General features: G+C 44.3%; 1 protein-coding gene across 1 annotated transcript in view; it reads left to right on the forward strand.

The window, feature by feature from the left end:
- The first annotated feature begins 452 nt into the window (after positions 1 to 452).
- The window catches only part of LOC137546706 (synaptotagmin-2-like), a 165933-nt gene continuing 140781 nt past the window's right edge, over positions 453 to 25604 (forward strand). The window contains exon 1 of the mRNA XM_068269466.1: positions 453 to 579. Coding sequence (XP_068125567.1) covers positions 483 to 579 — 97 coding nt within the window. The 5' untranslated portion in view covers positions 453 to 482. The remainder of the gene's footprint in view (positions 580 to 25604) is intronic.

Here is a 25604-nt window from a genome sequence, read left to right on the forward strand (position 1 = left end):
TTTAATGTATGGATTACTGTTCACGTATATATGTTAAATGTGTTCTCTGTTTAGTACTGGATGAGTTAATTGGGTTTAACACAGCAACTGAAATCGTTGCTGTATTTTGTCTGTCCTTGTGCAGAGTAAGAACAATGAATTGCTGTGCAATAAGTTACATTTCTTACATTTGCTCACATTCTTTGTCCACAAAGCAACATCCACAAAGCACTTGATTGGCAACATGTGGACTTTCTGCGCCTGCGCGCAGTAAGAGCATGTTCTGATCACGCGCTAAAATAGCAATATATGGTCTTTCTGCGCTTGCGTGGAATAAGATCATGTTGTGATCACGCGCTGAGGCAGCAGCAGTAACATGTGTTCTTTCTGTGCTTGCGCGGAATAGAAACATGTTCTGATTAGCTGCTTATGCGCTTGCGCGGTTATGACGATTCTGTCCGTTAAAGGCAGGGGGAAAACACTTTGACTTTGGGATCTTCCAGATGATCAGCAGACGTGCTGTTCGTGTATGTTCCAGGTGTTTCCCCTTCGTGGTCGCTGAGGTCCCCCAATTCTCCCTGGGTGATGCTACAACAGCTGGTAACGTGTTGATGCATGCTTCTAATTAATCAACTAACTATGATTCTGCAGGCCTTAGATAATATTGTAACAGGATTGTAGAACTAAATAAACTATTTCTTTGAGTTAAATATACATGTTTTGCAGCAATTTTGGTTTATTCCCATCTTTGAATGGTGAGCGAAGTTAGAGGGTTTAAAAACCCTATTTGCTTAGGCAAAACACATGGTAAACATTTTCTATGACATTTTTGCATTATCCTGTACTAGTATCCTCTAACTGCTACGTAGCAGAGGGATGAGAATGTTAATATGATGATCATTGGCAGACTCACAAGGCCTCTTTTATCCTCACTTTCTATTATCATTGCTTTCTCGGGCTTACATGCAAATGCAATTATTCATTGTACATATTTTTGCATTTTGACATGAGATGCTATATGTTGTTGTACAACTTTTTACTCGGTTTTACAATAAACGTTAATAGTGGGAAAAAAATGTTAAATAGAGAAAAAATGATTATCATGACTAGAAATTACCAAATAGATGCTAATATTTCTGACTTGATGCAAATTGTGTTGCTATTTGTATCCAGCTTGGAATTGGGCTAATCCATATTGGCAGCAACTGCATTTGATTTGTCCAGTTTCAAGCTGCATATAAATTCTGCGATTATGGAGGTACTTTTTGCTGTCGCACCACTAGGTGTCGCTCTTGCTCTATGATCAGTGATTGCATCTACAGATTAAAAAAAAAAAAGATCTCTTAGATTTTCTCTAAATCCCTGTCCATGCAGTCTGCAATATGTGGGGAGGACTGACGAAATTGTTAAACATTTATAGGTGTAATATTAGAAAAGGGAGTGGGGGGGGGGGGTATTACTTGGTGTATTTTGGCATTTTAATGAGTTTCATGCTAATGATCTATCTCTGCTGATCTTCTGCATGATATTTCAGACAGGTTTTAAATTAAAGTGGGAGAAGTATTAATTAATACTAGGTCAGCACAGGCTTCCTTTCCTTGCACCAATTGTGACCCACTGGAGCTCAGAAGACGTTGTAATTTGCTTTTACAATATAATAGTTACATAGTTATTTTGGTTGAAAAAAGACATACGTCCATCGAGTTCAACCAGTACAAAGTACAACACCAGCCTACTCCCTCACATATCCCTGTTGATCCAGAGGAAGGCGAAAAAACCCTTATAAGGCATGGTACAATTAGCCCAAAAAAGGGAAAAATTCCTTCCCGACTCCAGATGGCAATCAGATAAAATCCCTGGATCAACATCATTAGGCATTACCTAGTAATTGTAGCCATGGATGTCTTTCAACGCAAGGAAAGCATCTTGTGAGAAAACGCGGAAAAGCCGCCGCATATGCCAAGAGCAAGGCGGCTGACTCCGCTTCCAAAGCGGCGGTTTGCACGCATGGACACGTGTCTGGTAGTATGGTGAAAAGCCGCCGCATGTCCTGACAGCAAAGCGGCTGTTTCCACGTCCAACGCGGCGGTTTGCATGCAGCAGCATGCGCTTGGTGTGGCTGGGTCTGTTAGTGCACATAGGCAGATGGAGAGCAACGCGCGCGCGGGCCTGAACTCAGGACCTTTATACCAGCACGGGAAGTGTCAGCTGATCAGGACTCATGATTGGCTGATTGGCTGAATGGCTCGGGCGGGGCGGCAGAGTCCAGCAACTACTGTATATATTCTGCTGCTTGTCAGTTGCTGGTTGTCTGCCATTGCTAACACTTGCGTGAAGGCACTCAGACCTTAGCTAGACCCGACAGTGTGCCAGAACCGGCTGGAGCTGGGAATCCACACTGAGTCAGGTTCTTGATAGCTTAGAGTACTAATTGAATTGTATTATTTGTTAGACCAGTTCCAGGGTGTTGAGATCAAGGTCCTCACACCCCAGACTAGGAATATTGTGTATCTTCTGTGTATTCTCTAGCATAGTTCCAGGGTGTTGAGATCAAGGCCCTCACATCCAAGACTAGGGAACTGTATTATCATTTATGTTATACTCCAGACTAGTTCCAGGGTGTTGATGATCACGGAACTCACATCCAAGACTAGGGAACTGTATTATCATTTATGTTATACTCCAGACTAGTTCCAGGGTGTTGATGATCACGGAACTCACACCCAAGATTAGGGAATTGTATTATCATTTATGTTATGCTCCAGACTAGTTCCAGGGTGTTGTGAATATGGACCTCACACCCCAGACTAGGTTGTGTTATTACTGTGTTACGTTAGCCCAGTTCAGGGCAAAACCTTACATATTAACAGCAGGGCTTCCTGCATCCCAGCCTTGGTCCCTCGCTCAGGGGTCCACAGGCTACAGGAATATCACCCACCGCTCAGGGGTGAATTCCTCAGGAGTATAGGCCTCCAGCTCCTCTGGTGGTATTTACTCAGAGTTGTTACTGTTGCACCAAACACTTACACTCTCTCTGGTGTCTAGAGGTTAGACATATCTGATTGTTGACGATTGGGCAGATCCTCAATAATCGGGTATATCTGTATTCATGGGGATACTGCGGATCGCCAAGGATCAGATTCTCTCTCTGGTTGCTGACACCGATCGTTACACATCTAAGCCCCCTTTAAATGCAGGTATAGAGTTTGCCAGAACGACTTCCTGTGGCAATGCATTCCACATCTTAATGTCACAGGAAAATAGGTAAGGTGCTATAGATGCAGCATATGGGCCGTGTCTCGTGAGCAGCTCAGTTGCGGCAACTATTTGCTGTGTGTTGAGACTAGGCAAGTCTCTAGTGATATGCTTGCTTTAGGAGCAAGTGTTGTGAATGACAGCGACACTAATCAAAAAATGATTGCAACCTTTAGTCACCGGGCAAGTTTTAATACAGGCAGGAAATGAAACCTAGCAATAGACGCTCCCTATAAAAGTCCATTGTTAGAGACCAGTCACAGGGAAAAGCTGCTGCAACAAAGTCCATCTGTAGCATGGCTCTTAATGATCGCCTTTATAAATAAGCTCAGTCACACCAGGTAAATATGCGGGCCATATGCTTTACCACTATATAGGGCCACTTATGGTGCAGTCCATTGTGATGTGTTGATGCAGATCCCATTCAGGAACACTGAATGCTGCAGCTGCATCCAGAGAAGTGTTTACATATCCATTCTGTAGTGCTCATTAGCTGAAATTATAGACATTGCTCTTTGGCAGCATGGTAGCACAGTGGATAGATAGCACTCTTGCCTTGCAGTTCAAATCTGGACCAGGACATTACCTACATGCAGTTTGTATGTTCTCCTCTAGTCTCGGCAGGTAAACTCTGACATCCAGAAAACATACAGATACCGTATATACTTGAGTATATGCCGACCCCCAACTTTTACCTAAAAAACTGGAAAAAGTTGGTTGTCTCAAATGTGGAGGCCCCACCCCATAAGCTGAGTGCTGCGATGTTCCTATGCTTATATGTCCACTCTGCTCTTTCATCACTTTGATCCCTGCAGTGGTGCATGTGGTGCTGCATTTGCGTTTCGAAAAACTCATTCCCATTCACTTAAATAAGAAACGTTACAAAATTTGCCAAAATTGCAGCAAATTCGCCACGCTTAATTTTGGTTTTCTTTTCCACTACCCTGCATTTTGTGATCCAACAGTTTGCGATCCAACACCGATTGCTAATGGATCACAAAATGCAAGGTACAGTTTAACAAAACAGAAGCGACCGTTTCCATTAGTCTGATCTGACAAATGCAATTGCTGTCCTGCCGTGTTTAGGCTGTGATTGAGCTCTTTATACTTTGTATAGCAGCTCGATTTTTCAAAATCGTGACAATTTTCCCTTGATTTTGATACAATTTTCATTCAAGTGAATGGGCATTGTTCAAAATGAAAACACAGTGAATACGCTGCATAAATGAACACAGCTAGTGGAAAAAGGCCCTGGGAGTGGGTATCAGCATAAATAATTGCTGTGTAAAGAATAGCGGAGATGCCGCCGCATGGGCAAGCGGCATGGCGGCCATCTCCGCATTCCAGCCGGCGGCTTCTTACGCGCAGCTACATGCTGCTGGTTCGCCTGGCCCTTATAGTGCACACAGATAAAGAGCTACGCGCGCGCCAGACGACAGGACCTTTATGCAAGTACAATACAATACAATAACATTTCTATAGCGCTTTTCTCCCATAGGACTCAAAGCGCTTAGGCTCTCTCAGATTCAGTAATTGGTAGTAGGATGAAGTAATTTACACAACAAAAGTTATAATTCTGCAAATGTCAAACTGAACAGGTGGGTTTTCAGTCTGGAATTAAACACGGCCAGTGATGGAGCTGTCCTGATCTGTTGAGGTAGGGAGTTCCAAAACGTAGGGGCAGCATGACAGAAGGCTCTGAGACCAAAAGTTTCCAAGTGGACTCTGGGTATGACTAGATTATTAGAACCTGTGGATCTGAGAATGCGGGGATTGCTACGCAGCTGCAACATATCTTTCATGTATCCAGGGCCCAGATTATTCAGGGATTTAAATGTCAGTAGGCCGATCTTGAATTGGACCCTCCATTCTATAGGTTGCCAGTGAAGGGAGTGCAGGACTGGCGTTATGTGGCAGTGACGGGGTTGGTTGGTTAGCAGTCTGGCAGCAGTATTCTGTATCAGCTGTAGGCGGTACAAGACCTTTTTTGGAAGGCCAGTGTAGAGAGCATTACAGTAGTCCAGTCGGGATGCGATGAAGGCATGGACTAAGGTTGGCAGATCTTGTGGGGGGATGAGGTGCTTGATTTTTTCAATGTTCTTCAGGTGAAAATAGGATGATTTCACCACATCAGAGATTTGAGTTCTGACGTTTAAATTCCCATCAATTAAAACTCCCAGGCTACGCACATGATCAGAGCTGCGTAGATCCGTGCCTCCTATTCCCGTAGTTCGGGGTAAGCCGTGCAGGAGGTTTTCTCCGGCCAGCACACTGATCGCCGCCGCCCCGCGCCCGATCGCCGCTATCCGTTGCGGCGCACGGCCCCCCCCAGACCCCGTGCGCTGCCTGGCCAATCAGTGCCTCCCAATGACGTCACGACGTCGCTGACGTCGGTGACATCATCCCGCCCCGTCGCCATGGCGACGGGGGAAGCCCTCCAGGAAATCCCATTCTTTGAACGGGATTTCCTGATCGAAGAGGGCCGGGGGATGCCGCTGAGCAGCGGCTATCATGTAGCGAGCCCTGGGCTCGCTACATGATTTAAAAAAAAAAAAAAACTGCCGCGCTGCCTCCTGGTGGAATTTTTCATACCGCCAGGAGGGTTAAGTTGTTTTGTTATCATGCTCTGCCCTCCAATCAGAAGGACTTCAGTTTTGTCTGCATTTAGTTTCAGCCAGTTGTCATTCATCCATTGCTGTAGTTCACGTAAACAGGCGTTTATAGTTAGAGTTGGGTCTTTCACACCAGGCTTGAAGGAAAGATATAGTTGGGTGTCGTCTGCATAGTAGTGGTATGTCAGGCCATGTTTTTGGATTAGTTTTCCAAGCGGTAACATGTAAATCGTGAAAAGCAGGGGAGAGAGGATTGAGCCCTGGGGCACCCCATACTTAAGTGATATAGGGGTAGACAGGAAGGGTCCAATAGACACTTTGTGGGTTCTGCCACTCAAGAAGGATTGGAACCACTGAAGAACTATGCCATCAATGCCGCAGTATTCCTGTAGCCTGTTTATCAAGATGTCATGGTCAACTGTATCAAAGGCTGCAGAAAGGTCTAGCAGTATGAGGATCGAGCACTCTCCTCTGTCTCTTGCCATGAGCAGGTGGTTACAAGTAGAAGAGGAGTCAGCTGATCAAGCCGATCAGCTGACTCCAGCTATGCTCTGGATTGGCTGAGTGACTGGGGCGGCGCTGTGGAGCGCTCTGGGTATTTATAGGACTTGCCTGTCAGTTGCAAGTTGTCTGCTGTTGCAAATGCTTACGTGTGAGCGCTCAGACCCTAGTCAGATCTTACAGTGTGTTAGAACCAGCCGGAGCTGGGAATTCACACTTAGTCAGATTCCGTTGATAGTTTTAAAGAGACACTGAAGCGGAAAAAAAAATGATGATATTATGATTTGTATGTGTAGCACAGCTAAGAAATAAAACATTAAGATCAGATACATCAGTGTAATTGTTTCCGGTACAGGAAGAGTTGAGAAACTCCAGTTGTTATCTCTATGCAAACAAGCCATTAAGCTCTCCGACTAAGTTAGTCGTGGAGAGGGCTGTTATCTGACTTTTATTATCTTAACTGTTCCTGGACTATTTACTTTTCCTCTGCTAGAGGAGAGGTCATTAGTTCACAGACTGCTCTGAAAGACTCATTTTGAATGCTGAGTGTTGTGTAATCTGCACATATTATAGAATGATGCAATGTTACAAAAAACACTATATACCTGAAAATAAAAGTATGAGAATATTTTCTTTGCTGCTAATCTTCTAGTAATTATTCATAGTACACAACCAATTCACTATATCATATATTTTTTTTCGCTTCAGTGTCTCTTTAAGTACTATTATATTGCTATAGTACATCTATTAGTATAGTTCCCAGGTGTTGAAACCAAGGACTTCACACCTAGACTAGGATATTGCTATATTACTACTGTTTATCTGTTATGATCTCTCGCTCTCCTGACTACTCTCTTGCTTACTGATTTGGTACTTCTGCCTATCTTATTACTGTTGCCGACTCTGCCTGTACCTAGATGATACCGAATCAGTCTTCCACCTCTGTACTGTATCTGCCCATTCGTTGCTGACTTTGCTTGTCTGACCTTTCTATCCTCACTAGTGGGTCTTACCACTAGTGAGGGAAATCTTAAGGGCTGTCACCTAACCCTTAGGTGACCAGTCTTACTGTACTGTCTGTGACACTTGTTCCTCAGGTGTCTGTTAGCTGCAAATAGTGTCTGTTGATCACCTGCTCCTCAGGAGATCATCTTGCAGCAAAGTCAGTGGTCCCTGCTCCTCAGGAGTCCACTGGCTGCAGTACAGTCTGATTCCCTGCGCCTCAGGGAATCCTTGGCTGTAGTACAGTCATAATCACTCATTCCACCTGTGACCTCACTTGCAGCACAGTCAGTGGTCCCTGCTCCTCAGGTGTCCACTGGCTGCAGTACTATCTGAATTCCTGCTCCTCAGGTTATTCCTGGCTGCAGTATAGTCTGTATTCCCTGCTCCTCAGGGGATCCTAGGCTATTGCTTAGTCTTGATCACCTGCCCTTCAGGTGATCATACTCTCTAATACCGTCAGTGGTCCCTGCTTCTCAGGCGTCCACTGGCTGCAGTGCACTCTGAATCCCCTGCCCCTCAGGGGATCCGTGGCTGCAATATTGTCTGTATCTCCCGCTCCTCGGGAAATAACTTCTCTTATTACTGTTGCACCAAACACAATACCACATTAGGTGTCCTGTGTCTAGCTATACTCGTATTATTGGTGATTCTGCAGATCACCACATAATCAGGTATGGCATCTGTATTGTTGGTGATACTGCAGATTACCAATAATCAGAAAAATCTGTGTTGCTGACACCAATCGTTACATGCTGTTTTTATACATTTCTCTGGCTCGTCCTGATCACTTTTTAGATCACCTTATAACATTCACCACTTCGATGTCTCTGTAGCTACCTCTACCTACAGCACCACTTAGGCTAGAAGTAGGCTACACTTGCAGCACTGTAGTCCACCATTGCCTCCTCAGGATACACTGATGGGGAGATGCCACCCAGGATTGTGCCTTTCTCCACAGTGACAGCAGTGTTTGTGCTTATATTTACTGTATGGTGGAGCCACAAGCAAGGAGGCCCACTCAGGTAGCACCCCCTGTGTGAGATAACCGGACGCTCAGAACACTGAGTTGTGTGTCGTTCAGTGCAGGGGATTGGCCATGAGGTAGAAATTTGGAAAAGGTGTTTCATTTCCATGACTTCTGGGCATGTAGCATAATGTCCGCCCCTCAATCAAGTCCCAACTACACTCTCTGCAAGGCAGAAACAGCTTTACTGAATGATTCATGTAAAAACTATTGTAATGAAATTGTCAGCAGAACAGCAGTGCATCCTCAGTGTCCACAATGCTAGTGCATATTACCACTTGTTTTTGCCAATCACCACATGTGATTGTTAGCCCTCTTCAGGTGAAAGGATCTTTGAATTGCAATTTTGGGGTAATTACAGTAGGCAATTAGCACTGGTCACCTCTGTAGAAATTCAGATTGGCTGAGAAGTTATCATCATAATCACACACTATCACCACTCTGGGAATTATGAGGGCTACACCCCATGTTTGGCCCATCTCCAGCTAAAGATCTAAAAATGAAAAAAAAAGTAAAAGTATGGGGAGCACAGAGCTGGTGTAAAAATATGCAATTTATTAGGACATTACTAACCTAATACAAGGCCTATAGACGAACAGGTAACAAAAGACAGATCTAAAAATGGTGGTTCCTAGGCATGCTGTTGCATGTGGGCTACTCTGGGTTACATCAGAACAACTACGGCAGAAAATGGGGGAAGTGTGGTGCATCTGTCAGGTGACAGTGAAACATGTTGTCATGGCACATGCTTAAAAAAGCACAGCAGGGTGAATGTAATACATTATCCAGGATACCCACTTATATGTTACGGGTAATCATCCTGGTTTCAGTATCAGAAACACTTCCTATGTGTATATATTGCTGTATATTGGAATGTAACCCGGCCCTCCCAGTGGTGTTTAGCCTTGGCTATTTAGTGATGTATGAAAACGCTATGGTCTCAATTCACTAAGCTTTATCAAACACTTTATCAAACGTTTGATAATTTACCTCATGGGTAAAATATAATTTTGAATTCACTAAGGTGTTACAGATTTAGCGAATGTTTTATCGATAAAATGTTCAATAAATATGTAACACTTTAGTGAATTCAAAATTAGATTTTACCCACAAGGCAAATTATCAAACGTTTGATAAATTGTTTGATAAAGCTTAGTGAATTGCGGCCTATGTGTTAAAATGCATAATGAACCTACCAGCACACAGAGCCAGCATCAAATGTGATCCCCTCGGCCTTCCTAGTGTAGATTTACACTAGAGCCAATGGCCATGCCTTATGGAGGAAGAGAGGACACTTTTGTTCAGTGACTGCAGATGGTTTGCTTGTTTCCACATTTATTCAGTTATTCAGAGTGTTTTTTTTTATTTTTTTTTATTTAGTTATGCAGCCTCCTCCCACTGCACTCTGGGAGGCCAGGTGTTGTTTCAGCTCACTTCATACCATACCATACAGGGAGGAGACCATAGCTATCAAAATCTGTAATGCATCCCAGCCTCACAGTGGGAAATCTATTGAAACTAATGGATAGATACTGTTGAAATTGATCAACTTTAGCAACTTAGGTACTTTGAAGAGCCAGTATTTATGTGAATTGACCTTGTCAGGTTTGTGTGATTGGGGAGCAGGTCTACATTATGCCGGACCTTGATGTCTTATTCCACTGCTGCACAGCGATTATATGGTAATCTATAATCTCAGGGATGTAAAGCAAATTCACATCCTTCCTCCTCCATGAAATTGGCTAGCAACACACTGGGGAATAGGGCCTGTAGTGCACCATGTCAAAACCAGGTGTTTACTGAGAGCATGGGACAATTAATTAAATTCATTTGTTAGCTGTCACTACATGGTGATATGGAGACAACAGCTATATTTGTTTGCTGCCATAATGATTTTTGTTTTTTTTTTGCTTTGATTGTTATTTGGGTGGTTTTTTTGTTTGTTTTTTAAAGATGATTTCAGATTTGCTTTAACGAGTTTTTTGGGGGCTGTATTTCAAAACTGAGCCACATAACATATTGTCAGCTGCAGCTCCACCTCAAAACAGGGCTCACTTCACAGTACAAAGTAGCTGCTTCATCTGCCAAACCATACTGCTGCCAGAATGAAGACAGGAAGCCAGGTACCAACAATAGTATCCAAGGAAGGTCCGCACACCACTTTAACAGAAACTTTTTATTGCCCCATCACCATTTACACACAATTCACTGTAAAACCGTTTTGAAATGGTGATGAAGTAATAAAAAGTTCCTGTTAAAGTGGTGTGCAGGCCTTCTTTGGATACTTGTATGGACTTTGGCTGCTTCCGGCCCGTGCCCCCCCCCCCCCCCCACGCAGCCCCCGAGCAACTGTTTCATGTGGTGTAAATAAAGACAGCACAAATGACTACTGTGCAGGAGCCATGTTATTAGCAGAATGACCAGTAACATAATAATAGTAATGACTGGAAACAGGAAGTAAACCCCACAGTCATATATCATAGAGTTGTACTTGCACAAACATAACATCCATAACAGCAACTCCCACCCAGGATCCATCCTACCACATTCCCAACCACTCAAAATCATTAGCTGTCCATCATATGTCCCCAAAAGCATTGTTGGGGACCCCATTATTCCCCAAGACCCAATTCTGTTTACAGCCAGCTCAATGTTGTTAATGCTGATGGACATGAGCTCAATGTCTAAAGATAGGGTGCCAATAAGTTGTTGCAAATGTTATGCTAATTTTATGAAAATTTGTAATAGCACAAAATAGAGAAAGCACCTCACTTCCTTGCAATATCGCTTGTATTGGAGCAGGGTATGGGTGTCACTGCATGTACGGGTGTCACTGGCTTACAATATTGCTTGTATTGGAGCAAGGTATGTGTGTCACTGCATGTATGGGTGTCACTGGCTTACAATATTGCTTGTATTGGAGCACAGTATGGGTGTCACTGAATGTATGGGTGTCACTGGCTTACAATATCGCTTGTATTGGAGCATGGTATGGGTGTCACTGCATGTATTGGAGCAGGGTATGGGTGTCACTGCATGTATGGGTGTCACTGGCTTGCAATATCGCTTGTATTGGAGCATGGTATGGGTGTCACTGCATGTATGGGTGTCACTGGCTTGCAGTATTGCTTTTATTGGAGCGCGGTATGGATTTCACTGCATGTATGGGTGTCACTGGCTTGCAATATCGCTTATATTGCAGTATGGTATGGGTGTAACTGGCTTACAATATCACTTGTATTGGAGCATGATATGGGTGTCACTGCATGTATGGGTGTCACTGGCTTACAATATCGCTTGTATTGGAGCATGGTATGGGTGTCACTGCATGTATGGGTGTCACTGGCTTACAATATCGCTTGTATTGGAGCATGGTATGGGTGTCACTGCATGTATGGGTGTCACTGGCTTACAATATTGCTTGTATTGCAGCATGGTATAGGTGTCACTGCATGTATGGGTGTCACTGGCTTACAATATCGCTTGTATTGCAGCAGGGTATGGGTGTCACTGCATGTATGGGTGTCAATGGCTTACAATATCGCTTGTATTGCAGCATGGTATGGGTGTCACTGCATGTATGGGTGTCACTGGCTTACAATATCGCTTGTATTGGAGCATGGTATGGGTGTCACTGCATGTATGGGTGTCACTGGCTTACAATATCGCGTGTATTGGAGCATGGTATGGATGTCACTGCATGTATGGGCGTTACTGCCTTACAATATCGCTTGTATTGGAGCAGGTTATGGGTGTCACTGCATGTATGGGTGTCACTGGCTTACAATATCACTTGTATTGCAGCATGGTATGGGTGTCACTGCATGTATGGGTGTCACTGGCTTACAATATTGCTCGCATTGGAGCATGGTATGGGTGTCACTGCATGTATTGGTGTCACTGCCTTACAATATTGCTTGTATTGGAGCAGGGTATGGGTGTCACTGCATGTATGGGTGTCACTGGCTTACAATATTGCTTGTATTGCAGCATGGTATAGGTGTCACTGCATGTATGGGTGTCACTGGCTTACAATATCGCTTGTATTGCAGCAGGGTATGGGTGTCACTGCATGTATGGGTGTCACTGGCTTACAATATCGCTTGTATTGCAGCATGGTATGCGTGTCACTGCATGTACTGGAGCAGGGTATGGGTGTCACTGTATGTATGGGTGTCATCGGCTTACAATATCACTTGTATTGGGGCATGGTATGGGTGTCACTGCATGTATTGGAACAGGGTATGGGTGTCACTGCATGTATGGGTGTCACTGGCTTACAATATCGCTTGTATTGGAGCATGGTATGGGTGTCACTGCATGTATTGCAGCATGGTATGGGTGTCACTGCATGTATGGGTTTCACTGGCTTACAATATTGCTAGTATTGGAGCACGGTATGGGTGTCACTGCATGTATGGGTGTCACTGGCTTACAATATTGCTTGTATTGGAGCAGGGTATGGGTGTCACTGCATGCATGGGTGTCACTGCCTTTCAATATCGCTTGTATTGGAGCATGATGGGTGTCACTGCATGTATGGGTGTCACTGGCTTACAATATCGCTTGTATTGGAGCACGGTATGGGTGTCACTGCATGTATGGGTGTCACTGGCTTACAATATTGCTTGTATTGGAGCAGGGTATGGGTGTCACTGCATGCATGGGTGTCACTGCCTTACAATATCGCTTGTATTGGAGCATGGTATGGGTGTCACTGCATGTACTGCAGCATGGTATGGGTGTCACTGCATGTATGGGTGTCACTGGCTTACAATATCGCTTGTATTGGAGCATGGTATGGGTGTCACTGCATGTATGGGTGTCACTGGCTTACAATATTGCTTGTATTGGAGCAGGGTATGGGTGTCACTGTATGTATGGGTGTCACTGGCTTGCAATATCGCTTGTATTGGAGCATGGTATGGGTGTCACTGCATGTATGGGTGTCACTGGCTTACAATATTGCTTGTATTGCAGCATGGTATAGGTGTCACTGCATGTATGGGTGTCACTGGCTTACAATATCGCTTGTATTGCAGCAGGGTATGGGTGTCACTGCATGTATGGGTGTCACTGGCTTACAATATCGCTTGTATTGCAGCATGGTATGGGTGTCACTGCATGTATTGCAGCATGGTATGGGTGTCACTGCATGTATGGGTGTCACTGGCTTACAATATCGCTTGTATTGGAGCACGGTATGGGTGTCACTGCATGTATGGGTGTCACTGGCTTACAATATTGCTTGTATTGGAGCAGGGTATGGGTGTCACTGCATGCATGGGTGTCACTGGCTTACAATATCGCTTGTATTGGAGCATGGTATAGGTGTCACTGCATGTATTGCAGCATGGTATGGGTGTCACTGCATGTATGGGTGTCACTGCCTTACAATATCGCTTCTATTGGAGCACGGTATGGGTGTCACTGCATGTATGGGTGTCACTGGCTTACAATATTGCTTGTATTGGAGCACGGTATGGGTGTCACTGCATGTATGGGTGTCACTGGCTTACAATATTGCTTGTATTGGAGCAGGGTATGGGTGTCACTGTATGTATGGGTGTCACTGGCTTGCAATATCGCTTGTATTGGAGCATGGTATGGGTGTCACTGCATGTATGGGTGTCACTGGCTTACAATATTGCTTGTATTGCAGCATGGTATAGGTGTCACTGCATGTATGGGTGTCACTGGCTTACAATATCGCTTGTATTGCAGCAGGGTATGGGTGTCACTGCATGTATGGGTGTCACTGGCTTACAATATCGCTTGTATTGCAGCATGGTATGGGTGTCACTGCATGTATTGGAGCAGGGTATGGGTGTCACTGTATGTATGGGTGTCACTGGCTTACAATATCGCTTGTATTGCAGCATGGTATTGGTGTCACTGCATGTATGGGTGTCACTGGCTTACAATATCGCTTGTATTGGAGCACGGTATGGGTGTCACTGCATGTATGGGTGTCACTGGCTTACAATATTGCTTGTATTGGAGCAGGGTATGGGTGTCACTGCATGCATGGGTGTCACTGGCTTACAATATCGCTTGTATTGCAGCATGGTATTGGTGTCACTGCATGTATGGGTGTCACTGGCTTACAATATTGCTTGTATTGCAGCATGGTATAGGTGTCACTGCATGTATGGGTGTCACTGGCTTACAATATCGCTTGTGTTGCAGCAGGGTATGGGTGTCACTGCATGTATGGGTGTCACTGACTTACAATATCGCTTGTATTGCAGCATGGTATGGGTGTCACTGCATGTATTGGAGCAGGGTATGGGTGTCACTGTATGTATGGGTGTCATCGGCTTACAATATCGCTTGTATTGGAGCATGGTATGGGTGTCACTGCATGTATTGGAGCAGGGTATGGGTGTCACTGCATATATGGGTGTCACTGGCTCACAATATCGCTTGTATTGGAGCATGGTATGGGTGTCACTGCATGTATTGCAGCATGGTATGGGTGTCACTGCATGTATGGGTGTCACTGGCTTACAATATCGCTTGTATTGGAGCACGGTATGGGTGTCACTGCATGTATGGGTGTCACTGGCTCACAATATTGCTTGTATTGGAGCAGTGTATGGGTGTCATTGCATGCATGGGTGTCACTGGCTTACAATATCGCTTGTATTGCAGCATGGTATTGGTGTCACTGCATGTATGGGTGTCACTGGCTTACAATATTGCTTGTATTGCAGCATGGTATAGCTGTCACTGCATGTATGGGTGTCACTGGCTTGCAATAGCGCTTGTATTGGAGCATGGTATGGGTGTCACTGCATGTATGGGTGTCACTGGCTTGCAGTATCGCTTTTATTGGAGCGCGGTATGGATTTCACTGCATGTATGGGTGTCACTGGCTTGCAATATCGCTTGTATTGCAGTATGGTATGGGTGTCACTGGTTTACAATATCACTTGTATTGGAGCATGATATGGGTGTCACTGCATGTATGGGTGTCACTGGCTTACAATATCGCTTGTATTGGAGCATGGTATGGGTGTCACTGCATGTATGGGTGTCACTAGCTTACAATATCGCTTGTATTGGAGCATGGTATGGGTGTCACTGCATGTATGGGTGTCACTGGCTTACAATATTGCTTGTATTGGAGCATGGTATGGGTGTCACTGCATGTATGGGTGTCACTGCCTTACAATATTGCTTGTATTGGAGCAGGGTATGGGTGTCACTGCATGTATGGGTGTCACTGGCTTACAATATTGCTTGTATTGCAGCATGGTAAAGGTGTCACTGCATGTATGGGTGTCACTGGCTTACAATATCGATTGAATTGCAGTAGGGTATGGGTGTCACTGCATGTATGGGTGTCACTGGCTTACAATATCGCTTGTATTGCAGCATGGTATGGGTGTCACTGCATGTATTGGAGCAGGGTATGGGTGTCACTGTATGTATGGGTGTCATCGGCTTACAATATCACTTGTATTGGAGCATGGTATGGGTGTCACTGCATGTATTGGAACAGGGTATGGGTGTCACTGCATGTATGGGTGTCACTGGCTTACAATATCTCGTGTATTGGAGCATGGTATGGGTGTCACTGCATGTATTGCAGCATGGTATGGGTGTCACTGCATGTATGGGTGTCATTGGCTTACAATATTGCTTGTATTGGAGCACGGTATGGGTGTCACTGCTTGTATAGGTGTCACTGGCTTACAATATTGCTTGTATTGGAGCAGGGTATGGGTGTCACTGCATGCATGGGTGTCACTGCCTTACAATATCGCTTGTATTGCAGCATGGTATGGGTGTCACTGCATGTATTGCAGCATGGTATGGGTGTCACTGCATGTATGGGTGTCACTGGCTTACAATATCGCTTGTATTGGAGCACGGTATGGGTGTCACTGCATGTATGGGTGTCACTGGCTTGCAATATTGCTTGTATTGGAGCATGGTATGGGTGTCACTGCATGTATGGGTGTCACTGGCTTACAATATTGCTTGTATTGCAGCAGGGTATGGGTGTCACTGCATGTCTGGGTGTCACTGGCTTACAATATCGCTTGTATTGCAGCATGGTATGGGTGTCACTGCATGTATTGCAGCATGGTATGGGTGTCACTGCATGTATGGGTATCACTGGCATACAATATCGCTTGTATTGCAGCATGGTATGGGTGTCACTGCATGTATTGGAGCAGGGTATGGGTGTCACTGCATGTATGGGTGTCACTGGCTTACAATATTGCTTGTATTGGAGCATGGTATGGGTGTCACTGCATGTATTGCAGCATGGTATGGGTGTCACTGCATATATGGGTGTCACTGGCTTACAATATCGCTTGTATTGGAGCACGGTATGGGTGTCACTGCATGTATGGGTGTCACTGGCTTACAATATTGCTTGTATTGGAGCAGGGTATGGGTGTCACTGCATGCATGGGTTTCACTGGCTTACAATATCGCTTGTATTGCAGCATGGTATTAGTGTCACTGCATGTATGGGTGTCACTGGCTTACAATATTGCTTGTATTGCAACATGGTATAGGTGTCACTGCATGTATGGGTGTCACTGGCTTACAATATCGCTTGTATTGCAGCATGGTATGGGTGTCACTGCATGTATTGGAGCAGGGTATGGGTGTCACTGAATGTATGGGTGTCATCGGCTTACAATATCGCTTGTATTGGAGTATGGTATGGGTGTCACTGCATGTATTGGAGCAGGGTATGGGTGTCACTGCATGTATGGGTGTCACTGGCTCACAATATCACTTGTATTGGAGCATGGTATGGGTGTCACTTCATGTATTGCAGCATGGTATGGGTGTCACTGCATGTATGGGTGTCACTGGCTTACAATATCGCTTGTATTGGAGCACGGTATGGGTGTCACTGCATGTATGGGTGTCACTGGCTTACAATATTGCTTGTATTGGAGCAGGGTATGGGTGTCACTGCATGCATGGGTGTCACTGGCTTACAATATCGCTTGTATTGCAGCATGGTATGGGTGTCACTGCATGTATGGGTGTCACTGGCTTACAATATCGCTTGTATTGCAGCATGGTATGGGTGTCACTGCATGTATTGGAGCAGGGTATGGGTGTCACTGCATGTATGGGTGTCACTGGCTTACAATATCGCTTGTATTGGAGCATGGTATGAATGTCACTGCATGTATTGCCGCATGGTATGGGTGTCACTGCATGTATGGGTGTCACTGGCTTACAATATCGCTTGTATTGGAGCACGGTATGGGTGTCACTGCATGTATGGGTGTCACTGGCTTACAATATTGCTTGTATTGGAGCAGGGTATGGGTGTCACTGCATGCATGGGTGTCACTGGCTTACAATATCGCTTGTATTGCAGCATGGTATTGGTGTCACTGCATGTATTGCAGCATGGTATGGGTGTCACTGCATGTATGGGTGTCACTGGCTTACAATATCGCTTGTATTGGAGCATGGTATGGGTGTCACTGCATGTATGGGTGTCACTGGCTTACAATATTGCTTGTATTGGAGCAGGGTATGGGTGTCACTGCATGCATGGGTGTCACTGGCTTACAATATCGCTTGTATTGCCGCATGGTATGGGTGTCACTGCATGTATGGGTGTCACTGGCTTACAATATCGCTTGTATTGGAGCAGGGTATGGGTGTCACTGCATGCATGGGTGTCACTGGCTTACAATATCGCTTGTATTGCAGCATGGTATGGGTGTCACTGCATGTATGGGTGTCACTGGCTTACAATATTGCTTGTATTGGAGCAGGGTATGGGTGTCACTGCATGCATGGGTGTCACTGGCTTACAATATCGCTTGTATTGCAGCATGGTATGGGTGTCACTGCATGTTTTGGGTGTCCCCCAGACTGTCAGCTGTGGTGACTCAATTGGAGGCACATGGGAGCAGGGGGAGGGGGTCCACTAGAAGGTCAGGGAATTCTATGGGGGAACTGCCAGACAACCTGGCAGCAGGCCAGCCCACCCAGCAGAAAGCCAGACTAGCCAGTAGCACAGGAGCCAAGTAACTCCGCCTAGTTATGTTTAAGTGACACTGCCTATTTATGTGATATGATGAATTTTTGTGTGTGTATGTGTGTTTTTTTTATATATTAATGGAGGTGGGGACTTCATCCAACATTTTGCTGGGCAGGCCTACTTAGACTGCTGTTAAGTTCATATAAATCTTGCTCCACCTATGACCACACCCACATTCTGGGGTGTGGCCACACCTATTTTCTGGCTGGATTGCCCAAAAGTGCCCCAGACCTCTTAGGATCCTAGCAACTCCCCTGCTTCATGGAGCTGGTTGAACCGGTCTGTGAATGCCCATTCACCACTCAATTGATGATGTGTACCAAACATAACTTAGTGGAAAAAAAGTGTTTTTTAGTTTTGTCTTGATGACGCGTTAACAATAAAAATGGCAGTGATACCTCTGATTAAATTGCTTAGGGAGTCTTGTTTTTCAGCTGATATCCTTTTTGTTAGGGTATTCTTTAATTTGTAAAGATTTGGGAATTTTAAACCATGACCAGAATTAATATAATATTTTATTTAAAATTAGAATATTAATCATCTCCCGTTAAAACTCTGTCAAAGCATATAATGAGCAATCACACCGGGCATTTGTGTAATTAAAACATATTGGATTTTCCTGAACGAATGCTATTGTATTCCTCTATGACAGGAGTTTCTCCATTCATGGAAATGAACATACCCGTCAGCCACGCCCCTGTGCTGACAATCTTGTCAGATTGTAATTTGCACTTCAGACAACCATACGTTGCATGTTCCCAGCTCTAGGGAGTTCACACTAACTGAGATGTCATTTTCCTTTGAATCAGGTAGCTGTGCCAGTTATTTATGGGAGATTACAGAACAAATACCATTTACATGCACCATTATTTTTAAGTGATTTCATATCATTAGGGTTGGAATCCTTCAAATTCTGTATTAAATAATACATAGGGATGCACAGTGACCCAATTATACGCATATGTATTACATGTGTATAGTGATTAGTGAATAGCAATGCATTCTGAGAGACACAAGATACTGCTACAGCTCTGTTTATAATTGTACTTTCTAACATTCTGAGCCTAGTCTAATATGTATAGCCCACGGTTGTATTAACATGCATGAATACACCTCCCATCACAGCTGCAAGCTTCTTCTGCATTGCAGTATTGCAGCCAGCACAGAACACTCCCTGCTGTGTGCCAGAGACAGATGGTAGCTGACAGAATAGTACAGTACAGTCATTACCTTAACACACTGCTAGTCACAGCTACAAATGCTGAGGCTTGTGCGCTTAGATACACACAGGAATCAATCCTTGTACTGTAGTGCTAGCAGCTGAAAATGTGTAGATGTAAGAAAATACATGCAATTATTAGTTATGCTTCAAAGGGGTTTCTCACTAACTGTAGTGCAATATTGTATAACATGTACATTGGTGGTACGATGATACTTATTAAGCGTGTTCCTGTATCGGTGGATTCATTAGACCGTATCAAGCTTGTAAAGCTGGCCAGTGTAAGACACTTCCCATGGGCTTTTCTAGAACTGGTTTACAACTTATTTTTATTTATAGCAGACAATACTCAGTTCTAGCAACCAGTAAAGACTGCTGCTGTAAGCAGGGGCGTAGCAATAGCCACATCAGCCATAGCAACTGCTATGGGGCCCTGGATAAGAGGCAGCCCAGGTGGTACTTGATGTGTTAACTAATAACTTTGCGTTGTTGCTCCACCCTCTTGCATTTTCTCAATGCTCATGGACTCTACATAGTGTGCATTGCATGAGAATGTAAATTGACCAGTCAAATCGCATTCATAGGGTGGGGGCAGGTGGTATTGCACAAGAATGTCTAGATATGATGGCCCGACAAACATTTTGCTATGGGGCCCCATAATGTCTAGCTACGTCACTGGCTGTAAGCATTCATTGAGTTGGATTGTATAAACAGCCAGTCTCTCCTACCTTTCAACAACACCCTCTAGTCACCCTTGGGGGCTACGGCTGTTAAGATTTTTTCCATGTCATTTTGGTAGCTGTTCACACTTTTGAACTGAACAGTTGATTAACAGAGCTGCCACCTTCTGGGGATTGGCAGTTATTATTATTACTAGTTGGCCTAAGCTCGTTTAAAAAAAGAGGCTCTAGGTCTCTTTACGCCGTCCGTCACTGTGCGCGCATCCGCCCGCCACGCACGCACCCGCCCGGCTCCCTGGCCCATCCTGCTGTCCCAACAGTTGTCTGTACTGCGCACATGCGCAGTACAAAAAACAAAAAACCCACGGACACACAGACAGGGACAGGAAGGATGACGCAGGGACAGTTAGGTTTTATTGTGTACGATTATTTACATTATTATTATTATTATTTATATAACATCCAACATCTTCCACAGAGCTGTACAGAATAAACATAGTCTTGTCACTTAACCATCACTCAGAGGAGTCTACTCACACTACCATCATCATATGACCATTATTGTCTAGCGCCAATTAACTCACCTGTGTGTATTTTGGATGTGGATAGAAACTGGAGTGCCTGAAGGTAACCTGTAAATACACAGGGAAAATAATACCAGCCAGCCCCCTGGTTGGGTTTTTAACCAGGGAATCAGCACGGCAAGGCAAGAGTGCTATACAGTACCCCACCTACCACAGCTATGAATTTAGCAGTATTGCTGTCTGATGCACTGTAACTTGACTCAGCTACCAATCACAACTGGAATAAATTGCTAGAGTGCTATCTATACAGGCACAGAACAAATGCAGGACACAGCTGCACTGAAAGCATGTCTTATGGTGGCCACTAATGATCCAATGCTTTTTGTCCAATCTTACTATCTCTATGTCATATAAGGGACTGCCTAAAGTATTCATTCAGTATATTCCCTCAGTTTACCCTTCTACTAGTAGGTGAAATCCGCTGCACCCCGGACGCCAGGATGGTGCTGGAACAGGGCGACTTAACCCAAATAGACAGCAGGAAGGAGAAAGTTCCGCACAAGATCCTAGGTTAGATATAGTCCCAACTTTATTGAAGTATATAAAAGCTGTACAGCCTGGTAGCAGACATGTTTCAGACACGCAGGTCCTTAGTCATAGCCACATGTCCGAAACCTGTCAGCTACCAGGCTGTACAGCTTTTATATACTTCAATAAAGTTGGGACCATATCTAACCTAGGATTTTGTGCAGAACTTTCTCCTTACTGCTTACCCTTCTACTACATAGGCTTGGTAAGATTGGACAAAAAGGTTTGGATCATTAGTGGCCACCATTAAATTGGATAGTTTGCGACTTTTTTTTAATCATAAACTGCCATTGATAAACAGTACAGTATTAGGAGACATCTTTGAGGGCACTGAAAAGTGAAGGAGATACAACGACAAAACCTCATAAGCATGACACATCTTATGGAGGGCACCAGGATGCAGGGACACAAAGTAGGAATACACCAGGAAGTTTGAAGGGATTGGAAGATGGCCTTGCACTATGGAGGATGGCAGAAATGTAAAGTGGCTGTGTGTGACCATGGCGTGCCTCCCTCCCCCACCAGCTGTGAGATACATTGTCTGCACACTTGACTGCCTTTGCTATGGATCCTATAATCATGTCGACACCCAACATTAAAAAGCTTAAAATGCATACTGGCTGCTGGGAACATCTGTAGGGCTAACCACACAGCTAAACATTTTCAAACATAGACATATTGCATCCATATATGTTTGTGGTTAAGTAACCAAGATGACCATGCTTGCTATGTTGGGATGACAAAGGGAGTGTTTTGGCTGTTTTGGCTCTTGTACTACTGAGGCCAGGCATCCTTCAGATAGGGAGGAGGAGTTGGATGTTGAGTTTATAATTAGATTCTCATCCATCTATGGAGACTCTCCAAGGCTCAGCTGAGCCTGACAGCATCCAGATAGCTAAACAGTTACCCATTACAGGGCTACTCAGAGCCCAGCTGTATGAGTGGAAATTGGATGATCTGCAGTCAATGAGCAAAGGTGGGGGCTGCACAGTACTTACTCGTGATTGAAAAAATCCTGCATTGATTTTTTTTTTACCCCCTGTTAAAGCTTCAGGCAATTATTATTTATTGGCTTTACTTGTATCTTTACCATTGTAGTGCCTTTTTATCCTCAGAATCTTTGCCTGATGTTCATGTGACCTGGGTGACCTTAGTAGCCTTTCAGCCCCCTGTAATGCTATCTGGTCAAATTATATACAGAATATTACATGTACTCTCTAGCCTGTTGTAGGCCTTCATTGCCTTCATTTCCCCTTATATATTGGGTCCTTGTGTACAAGTAATGATTGTATCTCAGGCAATTATGTTGATTATCATTGAGTCATTGAGCTCTGTGAATGATTATCATATTAGGAAAAAGCAGATATGCACAGCAATGTATGCAATATAAATATGGATAAAAAAAAACGTATTTAATGTGGGATAGTCGCCTACCATTATTTAACATGAAATCCAGTCATAGGTAAGCATTTGCACTGTCCTGGCTTTTGCAGGCTCTTATACCCGGCCTTGAACTACTTTTTTGACCTGTTTTTGCACAGTTTTTCCTGTCTTCAGCGCCTGTTGAGGTAGGAGGAGCCCAATAAGGCTGCCTAGTCTACAGCCTGAGCCTAATGCTTCTGTCTGAATTATCCCATTCATAATGGCCAGTCAAGAAAGCCTTTGGATTATTTATTTTCCACATGTAACTGACAAACCCTGTGTAAAAGTGACTTGTATGAATAGATCAAGCAGATTAACTGACACTTAAACATGATTCTCAGTGAAGCATGAAATGACACCCAAACCTCAGTGTACCAAACATGAGGAGCAGGGGAGGGGGTGTGTGATCCAGGAAATCTGGACTAGATTCTTTGGGCTGAATAGTGTACTGGTTAAGGGTTCTGCCTCTGACACAGAAGACCAAGGTTCAAATCTTGGCTCATCCTGTTCAGTAAGCCAGCACCTGTTCAGTGAGGAGACCTTGGGCTGGACTCCGTAACACTGCCTATAGCAGCCTTTCTCAACCTTTTTAACCTGGAGGAACCCTGCAAATAATTTTTGAATCTCAAGGAACCCCTGCAAATATTTTTGAGGGATCTCAAGGAAGGAACCCCAGCATTTATTTTGCAGGAGGCAAGGTCTTTAACCTCTTGAGGACCACGGTGTTAAACCCCCCTAGTGACCAGGACGTTTTTAGAGACATTGGCCACTGCAGCTTTAAGGCCAAGCTGCAGGGCCACACGACACAGCACACTAGTGATCCCCCCCCCCTTTCTCCCCACCAACAGAGCTCTCTGTTGGTGGGGTCTGATCGCCCCCAGATGTTTGTTTTTTTGTGTATTGTTGTTTATTTATGTTTATTTTTTAATAAAAATGTGTTTTTTTAATGTGTGTTATACTCCCCCCACCAGCCAATCCATGTGATCAGCTGTCATAGGCTTTAGCCTATGGCAGCCGATCACCCCTGTGCCTAAGGAGGGGACAGCCGTGTCACACGGCTGTCCTCAGTACAGCGCTGCTGTAGATAGCATCGCTGTACCAGTAATTAGACGGCGATCACGCCATCTAACAGTCTCCAGAGCGGCGTCTGCCGCTCGGAGACTGAAGGCGGAGCTCCGCTCTGCCCACCAAGCAGGAGATGCGCACGCACCCTGCACGTGATCTCCTGCAAAACAGAGCCCCAGGACTTTACGCCGATCGGCGTTAGGCGATCCTGGGGCTGCCGCCGCGGCCACTCCCATCGGCGTGACGCGGTCTGCTACAGCTTAAAGTAGGTTTGGCTGTTTATTTCACTACCACCTATTACAGTGTCCCTCATTATACTGTCTCCTTATTCTAGTGCTTTTTATTGATGTGCTCGTTATTATTTTGACTCCCAATTTAGTACTTTTTTTCTAGTATCCCCTAACATAATGTGCATTATCATACTTCCCCCATGATGGGGGAAAATGCCAAGGAATCCCTACAGAGTCCTCAAGGAACCCTGGGGAGGGGAGGGCGGTAAAGCTGTGGTCTTCAAGTTGTTAAAACAGCACACATGAGGCAGGAGTGTTGTGGATGCTGGAGTGTAGGGAGGCACTATAAGGCAAACCTGTAAAGATATTGTCTCCCATACGATTTCAGCACTGTGCTCTGTTTCCAAAGATTCTGAGATGTGCTGCTCTGCACAAATTGCTCTATTCTAGTCAAATAGATTTGGTATCCTACAGAGAACTTCCTAAGTCTAATTTATTAAGCCAAGGGACTGCACAAAGCAATCCTTCGACTTGGTGCTGCCATGATTGCTTAAGTATCAGGCGAGTGCCAGCGGTATACAGAAACAGCGAGCTGTCATGCTGTTCCATATACCTGAAGCACATCTATCAAATAAATATGCCGCAGCCATGCAGTGGAATGTCTGGAGATGTCCTACTTAACAGCACCGTTGATGTGCAATGTGTCAAATATAGATGTTAAAATGAAAACTGTGCATTTTTTTTCTGTTTGTACTAAAAGCTCTAGCAACCACTTGTTACTCATGCAGGTTAGTATTCCCCAGGGAATATGCTGCCCATGAGAAATACAGGGCCCAAAACATTAGGGGGCTCTTTGTAACAAGGGTCAGCAAAGCTCTGCCACACCTTTGCAGAACACACTTATCCATTGTTATGGAGTAGGGGCTCTTTACCTTTCCAGTGCCCAGGAGCAATTTGGGGTGATACTATTGAAATGTGAGGAGACACTTATGGGTGGAATTTTTGAAGTCTTCTTTAAAAAGGGGACCCCACGTATCTTCCAAGTAAATAGGCAAAAGGGATCATTTTTGACCTCCAACTTATTTAGAACAAAGAAGTAAGTAAAAAATACACAATTTTTTTTAAAAACATACAATAAAATTGTTTTTCCTAAAATTAATTAAAAGAAACCCTTTTTTTCTTTTGCATTCTTCTTTTTAATCTTTATCCTAATTTCTTCTTTTGCATACTTTCATCTTTTTTTTTTTTATCATTTTCTTATGTATATGTATTTCTTTTTCTGTACATTTTCGGGAAATTCAAATGAGCTCTCAGTAGGACAATCAATATCTGAATTTCCTTTCAAGCATTCTTGTTGGGACATAGGCATGAAGGCAGGGTTCTTCTTAAAGGACAACTGAAGTGAGAGGTATATGGAGGCTTCCATATTTGTTTCCTTTTAAACAATACCAGTTGCCTGGC

This window comes from Hyperolius riggenbachi, chromosome 2 (assembly GCF_040937935.1).
Source record: "Hyperolius riggenbachi isolate aHypRig1 chromosome 2, aHypRig1.pri, whole genome shotgun sequence".
Lineage (NCBI taxonomy): Eukaryota > Metazoa > Chordata > Amphibia > Anura > Hyperoliidae > Hyperolius > Hyperolius riggenbachi.